The following is a 23,260-nucleotide window of genomic DNA, read 5'->3' on the forward strand; positions in this document are numbered from 1 at the left end:
AACATTTTAAATTTAAAAATTTAAAAATTATCAACATTAATCTATAATATAAGTATATTAAACAAAGCTTTTTATGATTGATGTACCTATGGAAATAAATCAAAAATCATAGATTTGTATTAACCTCTAAGAAGTTACAGTGTACTTATGTATGATAAATGTTTAATATATTATGTAGGTACCTATTTATCGTTAAACTCAAAATTAAATTTAGGCTAAAATGATATGTTTTCATTAAGTAATAGATGAATATCGACCAAATAACACAAACTGAAATAGGGAATTGTAAAACTTTAGCTTAAAAGCCTATTTTTTTCAATTAGTAAAAAAAAAATTATTAAAAAATGATAGATTACTGTAGAATAATGAAATTATATTTTAAGCAGGCAGTTTAAAAAAAATCTAGCTATTAAGTATTTTTTTTGTTGAATTATTTGAACTTCTTATATTGATAGCAACATTTAAAGAAGTATTAATTTTATTAACATAGGTACCTAAAAAATTATAATACTTTTATAATATGTTTTACTCATTAAATTACTTTAATAATTATTAGTATTTTTCAAAGATACAACCTCGTTTGTATGAATCACATATTATAGTATTATATTATATATTTTTACAAAAGATTAAGTTTAGTAATTTATTATTTAGTAATTTAAAAATTATTAATTTATATTTAGTAATTTAAAAGTAGGTACTAAATAGTTTGGCACTCTTACCTTTACAAAACTATCAGTTTTTCTTGTCCACGGTGTGTCTAATTTTATTGTACATAATATATATGCTGGACATTGAGTGTTTTTGGAATTTCCTTTTATATTTTTTTCAGTTGGCACTTTATTAAATTCACTGTGGTGACAAACAAACTTTTTCCTAATGAATTTTAAATAGTAACAAAACCAAGTTTAATGGTAATTATATTACTTTATTACTAGTTAAATAGTAACAAAAGTATAATGTATTAATGTAACTAATATAAATTTATCATTTAGGTAGGTACTAGGTATCTGTATGACAGAATACATACATAATGTAGGTATCTGTATGACAGAATACATACATAATGTAGGTATCAATATTGTAGTACAAAGAATACTAATATATATACCAACTAAATACTAATTAGCATTAGTTTAGATACTTGTAAAACAGTTGAATTAGGATAATGTAATCAATAAAATTAAACATATACCAATTAATAATAATTTAACTATTGTTATTGTTACTAGATACTTAAAATAATATACCTAGGTACTCTAAATAATATTGTTATGTATGCAATAAATATAAAATGTTCTAAACCCAGTACATAGGCACAAATTGGGGGCTTTAGGGGCTAAGCCCTCCACAAAGTTTTCCTAATCACAAACACTATGTGCACGTCCTATGGTCCTAACTATACTTACGAGCACAATATTTTTGTTCCACTTGGATTAGAACTCCTAGATATCCACTGAGTTTTAGTTAATAGTCCAAATTCCTCGACCCATTGTTTAATATCTTCAATTGTTTTAAGATTACTACGAATCTCTACGTAGTTCAACTTCTCTTCTTTCAATTTGTTTAAAAAAGAACTCGGAAGGAACATGGTGTATATTATATAATATAAAATATAATAATAGTAGTATAATAATAAAGTATAATAGTATTATATTTCGTATAATATATAATTAATTAATATTTAATTAGTTAGATTATTGATAAGAGGATAATAGCAGGATTATAATTTAAATAATTATATTTTGATAATAGATAACTGATATTATGCGCGCGAATTTAAATTAAACCAATCAGGAAAGCCCGGTTGTGAAACAATGTAGGGTATGTTAAAATGCGTCCGGGCACTCTTCAATGAGTTGCAATTCGAAATATAAATGTCATTCATGTAAGAAAACTCATCATTCACTGTTGCATTTTACGTCTACTGCTAGTCCACACCTATGTTAGGCCCAGGATCATCAACTACTCTATCCACAAAGACGGCAGAGCATCTGTCTTCGGTTGGGTCACAGGTAGCGACTACATCGTGTCTTGTTAGAGGACAAACGCAGAAAATCGTTCTATTGTTCACAACAATAGTTGAAGTCTATGCTGCCGATGGACGGCGACACGCTCTAAGAGCTTTGTTAGACAGTGGGTCTCAAGCTGGTTTTATCACTGAGAGAGCGGTGTGTGCTCTTATGCTTCGTTGTTTCCATTCGTCTGTCAGCGTTACTACGTTTGCTAGTGCAGCCTCTGCCGTTGTTTGGGGCAAATGCAATATTAAGATTGCTCCCTCTGGCCAACAAGCACCTTCGTTTTGTTTAGATGTATCAATAGTTCCTCAAATCACTGGACCAACCCCTCAAACTCTAATCACGCCAGGGCATTGGGCTCATATGAGTAGTTTATCGTTGGCAGACCCGTCATATAATATACCCGGTCCAATTGATTTATTATTCGGAGCTGATCTGTTTCCTTCTTTTCTCCTTGATGGCACGCAGAAGGGTCAACCAGGTGAACCCCTCGCGCTGAACACTGTATTCGGATGGGTTCTCATGGGACCAACAGAATTTTACGTCGGCTCGTCTGTAACTACATTCAGTATCTGATCCTATTGACTCGTTAATTAAAAAATGTTCTGGGATCTTGAAGAGTTACCCACCACTTGTCATTTGAGCCCTGCTGATATTGCTGCTGAAGAAATATACAATGATACATATGACTCGGCTAAGTTCAGGCAGATTTGTTGTCACGCTTCCGTTTCTGAAATCAAGTCCACTGCTTGGTGACTCAAAAACGTTAGCTTTCCAACGGTTCAAGGCCCTCAAATATCGGCTCATCCGCAATAAAAATCTGCAAGCTCAATACGCTGAGTTCATGCACGATTACCTGACAGCAGGGCATATGGAGTTGATTCCGCCGTCTGAACTTGGAAATCCATATCATTATTACATTCCGCACCATTGCGTGCTAAAACCCGATAGCCTTACTACCAAATTGAGAGTGGTATTCAATGCTTCTGCAAAAACTTCAGCTGGAATCTCTCTGAACGAAAGTATGCACACAGGTCCGAAATATTGCAACATGATATTCAAGTCGTATTGCTCCGATCTCGACTCTGGAAGTACCTCTTTACGGCTGATATCAAACAAATGTATCGCCAAATTCTCATCAGGCCCTCTGATCGAGATTATTTGCGGATCCTGTGGAGATTTCCGTCTCAGTTTCAAATTTACGAGTACCGTTTATGTTCTGTAACGTACGGAACCTCGTATCAAGCGCTGCGCACTGTCCGTGAATTGGCTACAGTCGATGGTGCCACCTGGCCGCTAGCGTCGTCTGTGTTATTAAACGATACATTTGTTGATGAGGTCCTTACTGGAGCCAATACTATTGAAGAGGCTCCTCAGTGCCAATCTCAACTCATAAGTTTGTGTGCCATAGAGCAGTTTCAATTGAGAAAATGGGCCAGCAATAATAGTCAAATTTTACAAACAGTGGCTGAAGAGGACCGTGCCATTTCTCCCTCTGTTCTACTTGACACCAGTGAACAATCAGACTTAAGGGTAATAGGTCTAAAGTGGGACCCATTAGCAGACACTTTCTCATTTAACGCTAAACCTTCGACTACAAAGCCAACAAAACGTACAGTCCTATGAGAGATTGCTTCTTTAGAGAGATCTTTGATCCTTTAGGGTTACTATCTCCCACCTAATGAAGAAATGCACTAGAATAAACGACAGCTGAATAATTGAAATAATTTGAATTGACCAATACCTTATAGGTATATAATATCACCTACTTAATAGTATATTATTTATTTGAATTAATAAATATTGTTTTCTATTTATTGTAGTTTAAACCATAAAAAAAAATTGTTACTGTAATATAGGTGCCTACCTATAATATTTAAATAACTAAATTTATAATATTTTTATTGAAAAATTATTGGTGTACTATAGAGCAGTGCCGTAGCCAGGGAGTGGGCACTGCGGGCATTGGGTACCCCTCCCCCGAAATTTGTTTTGGCTTGTTTTATGTCATATTATATGTTTGATAAAAAATTAAAGTTAAGGCTGTCGACAGTGAACCATTTTAAAGGGGTCAGATTTAGGAGATATTGTGCATCCATCGATAGTGCTGTGTGACTGTGTGTGTAGTGACTAATCATTAGTGTGCGTGAGTTTCCCGAATGCTTTATGTAATTAAAGATAAACGACGGCTAAGATTCTTGGACCTCAGTAACGTACATACGTGCTGTCACGTTACTATATTTTGAGATAAAAAATATATTCAACTCCCATGTGCCACGAAACTCGCTGAAAAGCAAATGGCGAAAAGCGGAATAAAAATGCACACAGTATCAAAAACCCCATTTGAATTTTGAAATAAATAATTGAATTCCTTAAGAGGACGCTACCCGTACAAAAGTATTACTATGTAAGGAAATTATAACTCTGTTGCTTATGGTTACAAAATCTTTAAATTTTATTTTGAGTATAAATAAATTCATAAGTTTACAATATATTATTTTAAGTATAATTAGTTGCTCTTCGAGATGACAGTATAAATAAAATTACATAAATAATTATATTAATAAAAGCTCACGGTAACTCTTCCTTCGTCGAGAAAATAGGGATAGTAAGGTGTACCCTCTTGCAATGGTTACCAAATCCGTTCTTTGGTAACCACGTGAAAAACCGCCTTTCTACGTGCTTGTAGCGGGAATGGTATAGAATACCTACGCACTACTGCTAATAGTTGAATGCCAGGCGTTAACCCGAACAAATCGTGAATGTGACACCAATCGGTGTAAATGTAAAGCATCTAGCATTTTGTGTAATTCAAAATGTCACGGAAGCATACCGTGTAATAATAAGTTTAATTATTTAGCAGACTATTTTAACATAAATTATATCTATATAGTTCAAAGTATAAGAGTATTACAACTTTGATAGTAGTTTTTTTTTTATTTGGTTTTTTTTTACATGTTGGTGTAGGCGGAGTGTTTTTGTTGGAATTTAACATCAAGTAGGTATCTACTGTTACCAATATGTTTCTGAATTACAACAATATATCAAAAATCGATTGATGAGAAAATCATTATTATTTACTGATAAATATCTAATTGTGTAAAAATGTCATATTCAAACGATCACAAAAATTTAAATTTCTTTCCGGTAAGGTAGGCAACCTATGAGAAATTTTTTAGTACATTTTAAAATAAAAGAGTTAGTATTTGGTACTCGTTGAAAGTGTTTGAAACAGTTGAAACGAGGACCAAGTAATTTAAAATACTATGGTAGATATTATGTTAAATTTGAATTTAATGATATAATTTTATGAAATTATTTTATACGCAATACGATTTAGAACGTAGATGGTCTATCAGCCTAAAGTATATTACTAAAAAAATACATTTTATAATACTCTTGGTATTATACTTGTTAAAAAAAATAGCAAATTGTCTAAAATTGAGAAATACAATAATTATATTTATGTGCAAGTACATATATCTAATTATATTTGTCAACTGCAAGGAGCATGATGAAAGGATAGCCGAGACCGAACGAAGAGCGAATGCAGTGGCAGCCGCTCCAACTGACTGACTTTATTATTTATTGAATCGCATTGTATTGCATTGTATTGTACCTATTGTATTAATGTTTATTTTCAAGGTGAAGCAACCATAATTAGTCATGTGTTAAGAATGTGCATGTATTAACGTTTTTATTAAACACTAATAAACGATGGCAGCAGAGAAGTAGTAGTGTTCACACAGATCCTCCTCTGCTGTCGGTTCAAACGGAAAAAAAAAAAAAAAATTATATTTGTCAAATGTCAAGCATCACTACGAAAATCGCTTTTGTATTTTTATATAATGTTTTAAAGTAGTTGAAATCATTATCATATATAATATATATAATCAGGACTTGAAACCGGTTACTGATTTTTAACGGAAACCAGTTACCATGACCAATTTTGGGTCTGGTAACCACTTCCCGGTTTGTAAGTTTACATTTTGAGAAGCGGTTAACAATTACCGATAACCACCAAGTTCAATTAAGGAATAACGCGTAGCGGTAAACTTTTTTTTAAAAAATCTGAAATATCAAAAATAAATAACGTTTTATTTGATTTTTATATTTTCTAATTTCTTTTGGATATTGTATTCTATTTTTTTGATTAATAATTTTATTTACAAGATAATAAATGTAATATAATAATAAGTACGATTAATGATGGTATACTGTATGTAGCCGCAATGTTAAGTAATAAGAGGATGTCACACCCGCAAGTGTTGTCTCCGTCTTACAAATGTAGAGCATAGCAAAAACCGTTTTGCGTGGGACAACTTTTCTCGCACTATATTTGTGTAGAACTACCAAATTCTCATAGCACGTAAAGAATAACTGATATATCTGTGAAACAGCGCGATTTTTTTTAATAGCACTAACCAATCATTTTATAAGCAAGCCGAAAAACAAAAAAAACAAATGTTTAGAAATATATTTATTTTTTGATTTAGCTTGTCCCTCAATCGTTTTATAAAGTGGATATTTGTTTTGTGTAAATTAAAGTAAAACTAAAATGTTCCGAAAAAACTGTTTCCGAAGTGGTTACCGGTAATCTTGAAGAATTAAAACCACTTCCAAACCGATAACCGGTATTCAATTACCACAAACTCTAAAAACACCTAAAACCGGTAACCACTTACGAAAATTATTTTGGGTCCTACCGGACCCTGTCACCGAATTTTTCATAAGCGGTTTCATGCCCTGTATGTAATGTTTTTTAATTCGTATTACTCACACATTAATAGTAATTAGTTTCATTAACAATTTATACATTTTGAGATCGTATAATGTACAAAAAAAATCGTTCATAACAACAGAAGCAAACCTCCAGATAAACGTTAAAAACAACAACGCCAAACTTCCATCAAACAGTATCGCTTTTATATTGTTCTATGATATAGGTGTGGACCTTAGACAATACAATATATATTTTTTATACAAATGGTATGTTACATAAACGACGCGTCGCGAACATAGCACGTTGGATATCGGCCGTTCGTATAAAAAACCTTTTGTATTATGTCTAAAATGCGCTTTGAGGACGTCCAAAACGATCTCTGGTCCCAAGAGTGATCAAAAACCACTCAGGTACAAACGACTTTGTTAAAATAATTTCTCGTTTCAAACAGCACTTTCTTATAATATGAGTTGCGATACTTATTCATGTGGAGGTTGTCATCATAAAACGTAATCGTTGGCAGATATCCAAGTTGATGCAAGTATGAATTTTTTTTTTAAAAATATCAAAATTCAGCTTTAAGTATTCGCTGAATGGGACTAAATTACTGTTATTTTTTGGATCATAATTAATTAAATGAACTTTTCACCATAACTATTGTTAATTTTGTTAGTCTAAACTTGCATTCAGTTGTTATAGACATAATATTATATTATCATATGAACTAAATTTCCCTAATATTTATATAGTCAAATTTATAATATTATCATACTTTGATGTTGGTATCAATTTATTCATAGTTTTGTGCAATATTATGTACGCATGAAACCTGGAAAACGGTTGTATTGTACTATGCAGATGATGTAGCTAAATTGCCTATCCAGGGTGCCGTGTCATATGAATAATAAAATTATCGTAAATTAGATAATATAATGATATTATACAGTGTCCCGTGAGGATGTACCCATTGCGATATCTCCTGAAAAAATGGAGATATAATAATTCTGATTTTTTAGTAAGACTCACGGGGACAAGAACTACAAATATTTCATGTTTTAATTTATTTTCATTTTTTGGTAAAAAAGTTAAAAAATATATTTTTTTATTTAATTATTAAAAAAAAAACGAAGATAGCAATTTTGTAGAGTTCATTTTTCTGAAAATATTGACGTTTCAAAATTTTGATTTCATTAATCTTCTGATTTTTAATGTTTTTTCTAGTTTCTAGAAAAACAGTGAATTATTTAATACCATAGTGGCATAGCGGTATAATCATGTGGCATGCGACCCGCATGCTCGTGCAGCCAGCGAACACTTTTAGTGTAGCTCGTAATAAGCATAATATTATATTTTTACTTCTTCAAAATTTATTGATGAAATTATAAATAATTATTGTACAAAAAATCAATATGTACATCTTTGTAATACCCATTATTAAATACGATTATATTAAAATAATTATAGTCAATAGATAAAATAAATTTATTTTGTTTATTTTGTATTTAGTAAAAAAAGGTGTTTTGTCCGTAAACTTATAAATACGTAATATTTAATATTATTATTATTATATTTGATATTATAATCTTGTATTGTTTTCTGATAAGATTTGAACTTATTGATCAACAAATTATTGTCTGATAACAATTAAACAATTATTCAATTGATTAAAAATTACAATATTGCAAAATATTATGATTTATGACTACCATTTCATTTTAGTAATTAAATAATTATTCCTACTATTTAGTTGTATTATAAATTCTAAATCATAAATTTATTTGTTAAGTACTGTTTACGTTGTTTAACAATATGTAATTGCTCGATATCTTAATACTTATAAAAAAATTACAAAGTAACAAAGATCAACATGTGCTTTGAATGTTAATTATTCTCTACACATAAAAGTACCTGATATATTATTTAATAAAATTTTAATATTATTTTATGGTTCAAGCATTTTATGGTTTTGCAGTACTTATTAAATTAAAAATTGTATTGTATGAGGAATATTTTCATGGGCATATTAGATTTAACATAATTTCTTTGAAGATATTCTTGGAAATATGTTTGAAAAATTATGTACCTACCTACCTATTATCAGTTGGTAAGTTATAATTATTTTATTACCTATTTAACTATATTATTTTATTATGATATCATGCTTTATAAACATTAAGTCTGTAATTTGAACAAAAAATCAAAAATAAAACATCAAATAACATTTTAAATTTCTCAAAACTACAAATTACTTAACAAGAAAAATTTGCAAAATAAAATATAATCAGGATTTATTTTATAGCAAAATAACATTTTTGTTACAATGTGAGTATTATTTGTTTTAAATTAATTTATACTCAACCCAAATGTATTATTTCTTATTGTTATTGAAGGATAATCTAAGCTAAGCGGTTGTCAACATTCAAGTATTTTTGTTGATGTTAAAATTGTTTTCAAGTTTGTTCTATAATCAATAAGCCTATTACTATTGCTTGGTACCTTGCCATTAAATAATACTCACTAATTAAATCTATCATACCCAGGGATGCAAATTTATGCGTACATACAACCATCAGAAGACTAATAATAGTATCCAGTTCATCTCAAATATAAAACAATATAAATCAAATTTTTGATTTTATCAAACAAAAAAAAAATGTAAATGGTAAATTATAGCTCATAAAAAATGGTTTGTTGTAATTAGCCAGGTACCTACCTAATATTAATGTTTTAGATTTAGTGATTTAGTAAATTAGGAATTTTATGAATTAAGTGTTAGATTTAAGATTTTTATAGAACTCTAATAATATAGGAATTTAATAAATACCTACCTATTACAATAATCTTAACAGAAAAATAAGGGTATCTATACTATAATTTTTTTTGTGGCTAGAATATGTGTAGATACAAAACCCCGGGTAGTGGGTAAACACATTGTATTTCCCTGACTATCTCATAGCATATAAGTATGTTCACTTAATTACAAGGTTTAAATAAAAAATAATCAAGTTAATGATTTCAAATTGTTGGAATATTAATGTCACACTTGTCATGTACGTTTTAAGAGTTGGGGTCTTCAACCTTAATGAAAATTTCAGAAAAAAAATTAAAAACTATAATAATTGTCCTTTATTCATTAATCATTATTAAATTAAAAAATGTTCATATTATATAATTAATAATATAATAGCTATTATTGGGTTTTTTTTTATAGTTGACAGAATTAGTTTTTGAGTATTAGTCAATCTAATTTTTGTTTTGGATTAATTAGGTTTTAGATTAATTAGGTTTTGATATGATATAATGTTCAGATGTAGAAATGCTATCAAACAGAGACATACGATTAAAGAAAATTAGCATATAAAATTGGAGAACTATTAAATTATGAGCTAACGCTCATTGTGATCTTTCACTTTGATTTTAGGTCGAAGACCCTTTATGTATTTTAGTGTAAGAAGGGCATGTCAAACACACAGCCCATGGCTAATTTTTTGATGGCCCATTGATTTAAAAAAATAATATTATATTATAAAAAAAAAATCTGTATTGTATAACAAGTATTGTAAGTGATGCATACAATTATTATTGCAGATATTGTATTAGAAAATTAATACAAAGTTTAATTGAAATCCCTTTTAAGATTTAAATATTGCCAGACTTAAGTAAATAACATACAAAATCAATTATTTACATATTAATATATTATTATACATATTATATATTTTAAAATCTTCTACATGACATATGTGACATTATTTTTCTTATGTTGATGGTTAAATTGTTTGACACATTTGAGAGTTTATTGTATTATACATGAATACTCTGCTAGTTGCAAACCGGTACGTAATATTATAATAATACTTTTATTTGTTTTGAACATTTAGCCAACAAATTGTTAACTTGTATTAATAGATGTTGAATTTTATTTTATTCGTTAACTAGCAGCAGTGGCATGGCAAACTTCATCAACTTATGAGGCACAATAATTTATATACCTAAGTAATAAATTATAAATACTTATTTAAGTAATTATGTATTTACGTAAATGGTAACTGAGAAAGATTGGCTTAGTCTTAGTACACACTTAATAAATTATTATAATATGTGAAATGCCTCTAGTCTCCTGAACACCCTCCTTTAAACTGAAGCACGTGCCTCAAATAAAGTCCTTCGTCATGCCACTGACTAGCAGCATTAGTGAAAGAACCTACGTTATAATATACATAATGTAATACATATAGGGTTTGTAAATTGCAGGGCTTGAAACTGGTTTCAAAACCAATTTCAGAAACCGGTAAAAACCAAAACTGGAAAAAATTGGAAACAGGTATACAAAATCGAAACCGAAACAGAAATTTTTTCAAACCCTGGTATATTGTATTATAACGATTGCTATTATTTTGTATTTACGCCAAGATATTACTAATGAGATACATACAAAATACAAATTATCTTTACACATGATAAATGAAATACAACATTTCAAACTCCAATATAAATGACTTAACTTTAATTGATTACTTTGGAAAAACTGTATGTAAACTGTAAACGTTGTTGTGGGTGGTGACCCACACGACCCACGTGCAATATCTCACCCATTAAACACGGGTTCTAAAACTAATACAGTTAATATAGGTCTGTAAACACGCACTGTACGTATTTAAATACTACTAAACATTTATCATAACATAACCATCAAACACTGAGATTAAACAGCCGTTATATTCACCTTTTTATCACCCTAAAGCGAACTTCATGGTCAATAGTCTAAATACTCTACTAAACACTAAAATCATACTCACTGTTCATGGGACATAATATTGAATGATTATTTTAAGTTCAAATTTTTACAACATTGGATATTCATTCTATTTCTGAAAAAAACAAGAAACATAACACTTGAGATTTTTATCATATGAATATTTTATCAATTCCTATACTTGATAAATTTTTTAAAATATTTTGTCTTGTTTTGAGCTGTATATTAAAAAAAGTTAATCTACTTTTAGATTCTGAGCGGAGCGAGAAAGCTAGTAGATTTACAATGGTGTTTATTTTTTTTTTCATATCCTGTATACAAAATTTTTACCAGAAGGAGTGCTTCGATTACAACATTTAGTATCTTATCTTTTAGCAAATTGGATCAAGATGGTACTTTAGAAAGGTCATTTTTCGATTTTCTCAATAGTCACGGGAAAAACTACTGACAAATTACGAAAATAATACAAATATACCTACTATAATGCTTATATTAATTCTATGCAAAGTATATTATTATTATAAATATTATGAATTCAGAAAAAAATATGTGTTGTAGTGCAGAAAATGTTTACATTTTGAAAACTAGCTAAACAGTAAATTAAAATATTAACACAACACAGGTAGGGAGGTCGGGCGAGGGTTAAACTCTACCAAATGTAGTAATATAGGTAATAAGAGATTAAATCTATATTTTGATTATAAAGTACAAAAATATGTAAACTGTATTTAAATTAGTTTTTGTTAAAAATAAAAGTATGTTTTATAAATAAATAAAAGGGTTTGCATGTGAGTGTTGCGCTGCTGTACAGTAGGTTATATTGTATAAAAAATAAGTTTCTGAGCGAAGACGCTCAGTCAGCCTATGATATTACTAAGTATATATTTGTGAATTAAGATTATTGTGAATAAAGTAATTTATATATAACCTATTTACGTGGAACCTTGTTTTAAATTTTCAATACTTCGATATAAAAATTGAACATTTTATACACTTTTAACTACAAAATAATTATTAAATTTTAAATTCGATACATTTTGTACAAACTAAAACTTTAAATACTTATAAAAGAAACCTGTGCTTATGTATTTTTAATATTTTCAAAAGTTATTTTTAGGTATTTTATCATTATCTAAAATAAATGTATTTTTTCTATTTTTATAATTTTCATATTTAGTAAAAAATGTTAAGATAAAAATTATTGTTAGATAGGACAATTAGGTCAAGTTAAAAAGTATTTTTTTTAATTTAATCTGACCAGCTTAAAGCAAACCAATATCAATCACAAGGCTAGCGACAATAAGCAACACAATGAATATATTGATCATGGGAATACTACCTAATAAATAATTAATAAATAAAAAAAAATTATTATTATATAATAATAAAGTATATTATAGTCATTATTTATTTTTCCTAAATGTGTTTTTATATGTACACAACTGAATTATTAAATTGTTAACAAACGTATTATTCAAATACCCAAAAGGTATTTATAACTAATAATGATGATAAACATGCATAGACAACTTGAATGTTTAATGTGTTTCATTTCATCATAATATTGTAGTTTACATTTGAATAATAAAATGATTATTTTAGTAGTGGTTAATATTTGTATTGTTTTATTACATGTATTCATTTTGGTCGACCTAACTTCAGCAATTAGTGGTAAATATAAAAATAACCAAAATTACATTCTTTGATTAATTTCAAAAAATTGTATATTATAGTTTTCTACTTTTCAAATTAATTTATGTGCCTACATATTATGATAGTATCCTAATTCTTTCGGATATTAGAATATTAAAAATTAATTCAAACATATTCATATTTATATGTTGGTTTGAATTTAATTAAAAATTTCTATATTCATGTAATGAACTAGACCAATGGGTGGTTAAACGATTCCGGGTAATGCTAAATAAATGATAGAAATCTTAATGGTTCAACATAACTACAGCTCGTAAACTTTTACACTATTACCATAATTATTATATTCTTAAATATTTGATGATTAATAAGAAAGCTTAAATGAAAAACAAATTATACAATCCTTATTTTTAACAAGTTGGTTTGAATATATTTAAAAAGTTTCAATATATTTTGTAAATTGTATTGTATTCATAATAGGTGTAGTAGTATTTTTGTAATTACTAATTATTATTAATTATTGGGCGTTTTTTGATGTTGAACTAACGATTGGAGATAAAGATCTGAAAATCTTCACTGCACTTTTCCTGGCCAATGTGAATCTAACAAGACCCCAAACAACAAAATCTGTTCTCCAGGTTTGGAAATCTACCTCGCTATATGAAAATCTATTGAAAAATAACTCTTTATTTATCTGTGAAAAAATAAATTTTGTTTTTTAAAAAATTTTAATTCTACATTTAGTGTCTAATTGATAATTCCTTTTTAATGAGTTATCAACCAACTTTCTAGCTATCATAGCTTAGGAAAAAAGTTACATATTTTTTATTTTCCTAATTAACACAAATTCTTGAAGTTTTCAAAATGTAGACTTTTTTCTTTCAATTACCATACTTACTTGATTGAAAATCAAGAAAGTAAAATTGAAATGTGTTTGGGTTAGTAATTTTTAGTCATCATAATATTTCACTTTCGATCCCCCAACGTTCATCTAGATCTTAATTAGGTCTTAAATCTTAGATCTTAGGTCTTCACATATTTTTTATGGTCAATTGAGGTTCAAATATTGATGACATTGCAAATCTCATTTAAATTTCCTTATTTCATTCAACTATATTTTAGTCATTTTTTTTTTGACATTTTTCAATTAAATAATTTTTTTAATAGGTAGGTACTTCAAAAGCTTACAAATTTTGCGTAATATAAAATGTATACAATTGAAGGATTTCTTCCACCTTGATTACAATCTTCTTTAATGTTTTTTTATAAAGACTTACTTCACACGCCAATTGTTCTGGACATGTGGAAAACCCACAAAAATGTTTACAGTTTAACATACGCTGTTTTATTTTTCCAAAGTAATCAATCCAATAATCATTTATATTAGAATTGGAGTTTTGTTTTCCATTGCCTATTCATGAATTAAGATAATTTATATGTATTTCATTTGTAAAGTCTTGCTATGAATACAAATAAATAGTAATCATTAGAATTTATTTAACAATTATTTATGAAATAGAGAATTAATAACAAAAATGCCATTCACCAAGTTATACTCTCAACCCTATTTAGCAATAATTCATATTTTTACAACTTGCATGGATAAATAAATAAATAAATAAATAAATATTACGTACATCATGGTATTTCAGTAAATTACTTAAATAGCTTGTTCTAAATATAGTGTACTATAGAAATCTGTGGTATACGCCCATGTGCAACCTATAATTCCTTAAATTTATTATTTCATTTTTTTCACATTTTTGGTATGAATATTATAAGTTACTAAAGACGATTTTTCCTAGCTTTTATATGATATTTTTTTTCGTATTTTTAGGTCTTGGTGATTCATCTTGTAGGTATTCAGGTAATTTTGATAGCTATAATGAAATATGTCACAAGGATGTAGTGAAGATAAAAAAACTTCCAAAAGAATGCACAGCTTTTGTTTTTGATGGAGTTGTATGTAATAAAGATTATGAAATCACGTATGCATGGATACCAGAAGATTTAGGTAATAATCAATTTATTATTAATATTAGTAGGTACCTAGTTCTATTTATATTATATTATAATTTTTATTATAAATAGCTGATCCAACTGGCACTTCGTTTCCCGTTAAATGTACCAATTCTATATGACTCAAACTTTGTTCAATTCGTTATTTAATATTCGGTGTATGGTGTATGATGTTCAAAATTTATCTTAACTTTTCTGTTGCCCGGAATAAAAATTCTGATTCACAGCAATATATTTTCAGGTAGGCAATCTACCTTCGGTAGATCGGGGACTCTGTGCTGTTTCGACGTAAGTAAATGATTTAACTCTAAAGTATCAAAATTGTTCCAAGTTTATCATTTTTACTTAATTCCACCTACGGAGGATTAATATAATCAATTAATACAAAAGTCTAACGCAACCATACTAAAATCCGATGAATAAAAATAACAAATTTAACACTTTTTAAGTTAGCCTATCTTCTTCCCAGAGGTCTAATCTACACACACACATTCATTTTTATCTATACTAATATATAAAATGATAGCGTTTGTTTGTATGTTTGGGATAAACTCCGAAACTACTGAACCGATTTCGATAATTGTTTCACCAATACAAAGCCACATTCTTTGTGAGTGTCATAGGCTAATTTAAAAAGGGGTAATTGATCACCCCCGGTAGGTGCTCAAACAGGAATTTTGAGATTTACGATAGAAATTTTTGTTTTTTAATGGTTCCTATAGGTTATATATATAGATAAAAATAATTTGTTTGGTGGATCTTGAATTATAAAATTTATTCAAAATGTACACTTATTTATATATATATAGGTTAGATATACTAAAAATAAAATTTTGAATAGTTTTGAAACGTTAAATTTGTAGTCTTAGATACCATTTAAGTAATTCAGTAGTATTTTCATTAGTTAGATGTGATAAATTATGATTAAAACTAACAATATTTATAGAAGCCTACTATGTCCCTTTACTTTATATAAATAGATTGACGACAAGCCGTTAGTGATTTGTTACGCCTACCTCCAAGTGTTAATTTGAATAAAAAAGCGTGTAACAACCAATTTATATCATATATCCTAAAACTAAAAATAAAACAAGTATAGATAATAAAAATTAAAAAATAGTTATCCAAGATTTAAATACACATTTTCTAAAGGGTATTTATTTATTGAATAAATAATTAAAAAATCTAGATACAATTAGATTTTCAAATATTTATAATAATATGTTAATTAAGTATTTTATACTTTTCGTTTACAATACATTAAATTTTTTTTGTTAACAATAAAAACATAATTAAGTTATCTAATTTTTATTTTAGATGAAAACATACCATATCTAGATTATCTATAGATAAATATCCGTAAATATCCTCGGATGATTTTGAATTTATTTTTATGAAATAATTAAAATATTAAATAAATATTCTAGGAAGAGCGTTTTAATAATAATTATAAAAGTAATTCGAAAAAAAACACATTATAAATAAATGAGAATTCTTCAACGAAGAGTCTATAATTCTTTATTATATACCTAGGTACATCGATTTTATCGACTTCATCCGAATAACCAATGATATTTTAGTGTAGTATAAACTGCATACCTATTAAGCCGGGATCATTCTGAGTCCCCAAAGGGTCGCCGCGCAGTAGCTAGAGGTTAAATTGTTTTCTAAGTGAAGATAATATAACAAAAGTAAATAATTATTTTTTTTATTTTATTGGATTTTTTGAGAAATTATATAAGTGATAACCTGTATCTTTTCTTCTTATATCTTTTATATTTCTATACGTATTTCTATATTATATATTATATATTATTATGTTGCCATATGTATTATTTTGAAAATAAAGGCTAAAATCTAAAATTATGATTTGTTTTATTTAATTATAAGATATACATTTTTTATTAAGGATAAATGGAGTGGTAGTGATATAATAAGTGTTCTCTAATCTATTGGAATAAGGGGAAAAATACACATTTTGGAGTAAGTATCTTTTTTAACGGAGAGAAAAAGTAAATTTTCTAATTAGAGGGGGCTTAAAAGTTTTTTGTAACAATGAGTAAAAGGAAACTGAAAAAAAGAGTGGCACCAAAATGTGTGCACCTAGGGCACCAAATTCGTAAATATGCCTTTGCATTGATGTTGTTTCGCTAAACGTCGTCGTTGGTCGGGAAACATTGTAACGGAAACGCGAGTCGAGTAGAGACGAATGGCACGTTAAACGTGGTGATCATAGTATAAGGAATATGGAGTTTTCTCAATGATAAGACTGCGCATGTGGGGCAATGTATAATTTATATATGCAACCAACAATAAATTCAATGTGGTGTCACACGTATACATTTAATCGTATGCACTGTATTATGTACAAAAACACATAAAGATATACATGCATAAACTAGGGCCAAAACATAGTTCGTGTTGAACATTCTTCTTACTTTTTAAACTATGGTGGTGAGTAAAGACCACGAACTAAGACTAAGACTAAGAACATATGTAATACTAGCTGAATAACCCGGCATTGCCTGGGAATAAATGTTAATTAATCAACTCTTTTTGGGTATAATTCGTTAAGCGTATGGAAGCAAAATTATAATAAAATAGATTTTAATTTTTAGCCATCCCGCGTGACGTTGTCCGTGAGACTCGCTTATTTTATCGACTTCGCCCGTTTATCGATGTTATTTTAGTGTAGTATAAATTGCATACCTATTAATCCGGGGTCATTCTGAGTCCATTATTTTTTTTATTTTATTGGATATGTTAAAGTGAAATTTATTATAAAGTTACGAACAAACCGCACGGGGTCCGCGATCTACCGCAGGTTATTTTTCTTAACAGAAAAATAAAGATAAAATTTGAACACCATACACCGTATATTAAATAACGAATTGATCAAAGTTTGAGTCATACAGGGTTGGTGCATTTAACGAAAAACGAAAGGGACCAGCTAGTATATATATAATTTCATGATGTAATATTATAATATTTGCTAACTATAAAACACAATTAAATAGTGTAATTAGTTTTAAGAAAAAATAAGTGTAACTTGTTCCAACGGTATAACTAATAGAAAAATAAACAATCAAATTATGATCCACGCTAATTAAAAGTATATATTTTTTTTACAGATCACTTAAAATCGCTTGTAGATTTTGAGGATGGTATACACAATGTGTACTTATTTTATAAACATCGAACCTTAGAAGATTGGTCAGACGCACTCTTTTCTGGAGATTTTAAAATAGAAGCACAAAAAGTGCAAGAATTTATTGGTAAATATGCTGTAAAGGGGTTGATTTTGAATGGAATGGAATATCCTGCTTTAGAAGTACAGTATATTATTACGAATAATTTTATATAAGTATACCTACTAAAGTACTAAATGTACATTTATAATAGATTTATTTTAATTAATTTGAATAATAGACTGTATCACTGAAAAAAATATTTGATTTAGAATTTTAGATTCAGTAGTCGTTTTGACTAAATTTCAATACAATTGGGGGGGAGGGGGGAGTGAATTGATAAGCATAGCACAAATAAATATGCAAAAAAAATATTTTTCATTATGTTGCCGTAGACTTTACAAGCGTACCTACCTATAGGTACTTGGTGACATTTGAATTATCTCCCATGTTTAGGTAGGTGACCTTTTTTGACCCACATTGCCTCCCATAGCGTACCTAGATAATTCATTAATTTATATCGATAGTTTTACGTGACATCTCAACTATTAATTCGATTTTCATAATAAAGACATACAATATTTTCCTAACTATTTATAGTTATAATAATAATAAATTATAACTGATTTTTCGTTTGATCTATTTTGCAAAAATTGCAATGTGTTTGGAAAATGTATCCGAATTATTAATAATATTATCACCAGATCAACCAGATAATAATAAAATAATTACTTATTACATTGAAGATACCAGTACGTTCCCCCTAGTATTTGGGCTAGTTCTTACAACAATCGCTTATGAAAGTACAAATGATATGTGGACCATACCTACACATTATTTTATTAATTTTTATTATATATTTGGACCAACTATGTTTAAGTTGTCAGTTCTAACTCTGAATGCATTTTCGTTTGGGAACTTACATACGAGTGTAATTTTTTTCATGTGGGAATTTAGTCCGCTTATGTTTCGTGTGGGACTTACCAAACCCTATTCGAGAATACCCAGGTACTTACGTACTATTCATATAACATGTATAAACTACATACATCGACAGAAAAAAAAAACCAAACTATATTATAATATATAACCAAGGAAAATTACGATTAATCAATATGAAATAAGATCATAGTCCCTAACCTAACCGTTTCAATCTTATTCTGAATTGAGTATAATGTACTAATTAACTGTCATTATATATAAATATTTAAGACATACATTGATACACTTTTATTTCCAAAAATCATATGTTATGAATATACTTATTTAATAATAATTAATTTATCTTTAGAATTGTGAAAGCGACTTCTACAAGAAATTTACAGACTATGTAACAGATATTAAAACTACAAATCCAGATTTGGAAATTGGGTTTTATTTGAGTGCTAGAACTTTGATACTAAGTGTAAATAAGGAGCTCAATTCAACTTGTAAGTGTATAAATTAAAATAAAATAAGTAGAAGTAAGATTGGTTATATCTGTAATATTTTCATAAGTTTTAATTTATAATTATTGTTATTTTTGATTTATAACAGTTATATCTTTATTATACAACCCTAAAATATAAATCTATTATAATATGTTATGTTTTGCGTATTAGGGTTTGATTTTTGTAAGATGAATGAGGTTTTGGATTTCTATGTGATTGAATTTGCTACTTTTAATGAATGTTGTGATGTATTCTTACATGGTGGAATTACTCCTATGGAGTCAAAAGATCCAGCTGTTATGACATTAGTAAGATTAGTATTAAACACCCGAGCTAAAAATTAATATAAAAATATTATGTTTTTTTCAGACTAAATTTGCAACTGCTTTAAAGCAATCTACCATTGCAAAAGAAAAAATGTATTTTGAATTTTTAATTAGCCCTATATCGAAACCTAAGGAAAAAGCAAATTTGTTACCATGTCAATATTCGTATAACGAGGTATAAACATCTAAACTTAAAATGTTCATCATTCAAAATAATTATAGATATCGTATTATAGTGTTTATCGGTACATAAATCTAACGCTAATTTATTTGATTGGGGACATAAAATAATATGTATATATTTATAACTGTTTACCAATTTAATTCGCGTGCTTACCTATTATACTCTGTCCCAGGAGAGATCATGCCGTTGCCCGACCAAAATCGGGTCTTTTGCGAATTTTTAAGTGACACCCTGCCATAGCGGAACCGGTTTCGATAGCATGGCGACGCGGGTTGGTGCACAGAACCGGCATGTTCTCTCGTGGCTAGGGTATATATTGACTGGCCATCGTAATAACAATTTAATGTGTATTGCCAGATTTAAACATTTTACAGCAATTTCCGTATATTCAACAATTTACATAGTTTGTGATCGAGTAAAAATTTAGTATGCAATTTATTTACTTTCATCAATTTACGTAATTGTTTTTTATATTATTTGGGTCCTTATAGGTACTTAAAACTATCAATTTAGTTTTGAGACTTAATATAATTTAAATAGTTTTTATAAATGTTTACAGTATTGTGAATACCGCGAAATATACAAAGGAAAATGGTGTGTCGATGACCAGGACATATTGTATGAAAAAGTAATAATTTGTAGTCTATAATATCATAAAAGTTATTAAAATTTTTTTTACGTTTTATAGGGTAAATTTGCCAAAAAATATTCAAAAGGATTCATAGGGAGAGATATAGATTTAGTCGATCGTGATAATAAATGTGAATGTGATAATAAGTACATAACGTTTTATATGATGTTAAAGGGATATACTGATGCAATTGATAAACTAACTTGTATAGCATTAAGTTAGCCTATTTAGTCTAATAAATACTATAGTTAATTGTTATTTTTGAATGATGTAATGAGGCACAAATGTATTATTAATTAATAAATTGTCTTCTACTAATTACTTGATCCCCATAGAACGATTTTTTTATTTTGTTGTAATCCAAAGACTATTAACTATAAGTATCTACTTTAAATAGTCACATAGTCTAATAGTGGTTGTAATTAGTTTCAACGAAAATATATTGACTTATCTGGAAGATCGACACCAAGATGGTTACCATGATTGGGTAACAAATCATAGATACTTACAAATTATTTCTAGAATAGTTAAAAACTATTGTGGCATTTCAAAGATGATTGTTGTTATAAGTTAATTCAATTAGTATAACGATGAAATTATATTATCATAATAATAGGATAAAAAAAAAAAATGCATTTATAGCTAAAAATGCCAAGAAATGCAAAATTAAATTAGAATATTCTGCATCAAGGGGGCATAAAACAAATTTTTAGCTAGGATAGCATTGTATAGAATCAAAGGAAAAAAAATGCAAAAGTTATCAACATCCTAACTTTAGTAATGAATATGTTCTGAAGGAAACACAAGAAGACTCTTGCACAAAAATAAGATCAGGACGTTTCAATCAAGTTGCCTTAGTTGACAAACAACGTTTAGACCACACATTCAACGAATATAACGAATATTTGATTTATAAAAATATAATAAAATATTTGTAACAAGTACCGTATCAAGTACAAGTATCAAATTTTAATTATGAAAACTTCAAGAGTAGGTGGATAATTTAGCTAGCTTTAATATAAAATATTAATGAAAGAGGTTTGATATCACACCCAAGCGGTATAACCACTTCAATCCACAAAAACGTTGGCATGTACAGTCCCAAAATTTCTATTTTTTTAACTTTTCTCTTAACTATGATAGCTAGAAAGTTGCTTGATAACTCATTAATAAGGGATTATCAAATATATACTAAATGTGGAATTAACTTTTTTAATTATTTAATATTTCACAGATAAAAAAAAGAGTTATTTTTCGCTAGATTTTTATTTATTGGGATAGATTTCCGAAACTGGAGAACTGATTTTTTGTTTAGGGTCTTGTTAGATTCACTTTGGCTAGGAGAAGTGCAGTAAAGATTTTCAGAACTTTATCTCTAATCGTTAATTCAATACAAAGCTATAAAGCTGAAAAACATCAAAAAACGCCCAATAAAATTTGTTTTAATTTGTTTTAATGTTCTGTAGTGAATTAATAATTAAAGATAAAGTTCTTAAAACCACCGAAATGTTTCTGGATTCAAACTGTTATACCACTTGGATGTGATATCAGTTAATACATTTCTAAAAATTAAAAATCAAGAAAGTTTACATGCCGATCCCTGACTTGGCAAGCGTTTTTTTATATAATTTATATTTTTAATATTTTGAATTGACAAATTTTCAACAACTTTTTTTGTTGACAATAATAAATAATAAATGGCAACAGTACACAGAAAATCATACGTAATCGTGTTGTTTTTAAGGGACATTTTAACATTCCACTTTTTGGTCAAAATCGTACGGAATCGTGTTCCCAAAAAGGTAAAACGTATGGAATCGTGCTTCACCGGGAGAGATCATGTCGCGGCCCGACCAAAATCGGGTTTTCTGCGCGTCCCCACGTGATTCCCTGCCATAGGGGAACCGGTTTCGATAGTAGGGTGACGAGGGGGGAGGCGCTGAACCAGCATGTTGGGACAGGGTAGTCACCATACCGTACCGTAAGCATACAGTCGCTATATCGACTTAATTGAACGGAGTGTTACCTTTATTGCACATTTGGTCCAACATTATATTACATTTTTTTTTTGTTGTACAATGCTTATAAAATTAATAAAATATCATATACAACAATAAGCTATTATTTATTTTTCCTAAATGTATATTTATATGTTAACAACTGCGAAGGCTAGGAAAATATATTATTTAAATACCAAAAAGTTAGCTGTAAGACAAATAGGACTCGGAAATTGTAGGAGTTGCATATTTTTCTGTACACTTTAAATTTATAGCAGACCAAGCTAGAAATCCGTTCCATAAAATTATAACGAGTTTAAATACAAAAATTAAAA

The 23,260-nt window shown here is 28.4% G+C and overlaps 1 protein-coding gene across 1 annotated transcript; it reads left to right on the forward strand.

Annotated features, from left to right (window-relative positions):
- The first annotated feature begins 2,703 nt into the window (after positions 1–2,703).
- On the forward strand, positions 2,704–21,201 carry LOC132949153 (uncharacterized). The gene is made up of 10 exons (XM_061019930.1): positions 2,704–3,109; positions 3,265–3,551; positions 10,996–11,065; positions 14,988–15,164; positions 18,301–18,500; positions 19,649–19,787; positions 19,959–20,095; positions 20,157–20,288; positions 20,857–20,925; positions 20,986–21,201. Exons 1-10 carry the CDS (start codon positions 2,704–2,706, stop codon positions 21,148–21,150), a joined length of 1,782 nt encoding a protein of 593 aa, XP_060875913.1. The 3' UTR covers positions 21,151–21,201.
- The last annotated feature ends 2,059 nt before the right edge of the window (positions 21,202–23,260 follow it).

The sequence above is a fragment of the Metopolophium dirhodum genome, chromosome 7 (genome assembly GCF_019925205.1).
Source record: "Metopolophium dirhodum isolate CAU chromosome 7, ASM1992520v1, whole genome shotgun sequence".
NCBI classification, from domain to species: Eukaryota; Metazoa; Arthropoda; class Insecta; order Hemiptera; family Aphididae; genus Metopolophium; species Metopolophium dirhodum.

Bases quoted from the DNA above. Each gene is read 5' to 3' on its own strand.
- LOC132949153 (XM_061019930.1), top strand. From the start codon at position 2,704: ATGACTCGGCTAAGTTCAGGCAGATTTGTTGTCACGCTTCCGTTTCTG. The intron at 11,066-14,987 runs GTATACAAAATC...TCGTATTTTTAG, and splicing joins CTGGAAAAAATTGGAAACAG to GTCTTGGTGATTCATCTTGT. The intron at 20,096-20,156 runs GTAAGATTAGTA...TGTTTTTTTCAG, and splicing joins ATCCAGCTGTTATGACATTA to ACTAAATTTGCAACTGCTTT.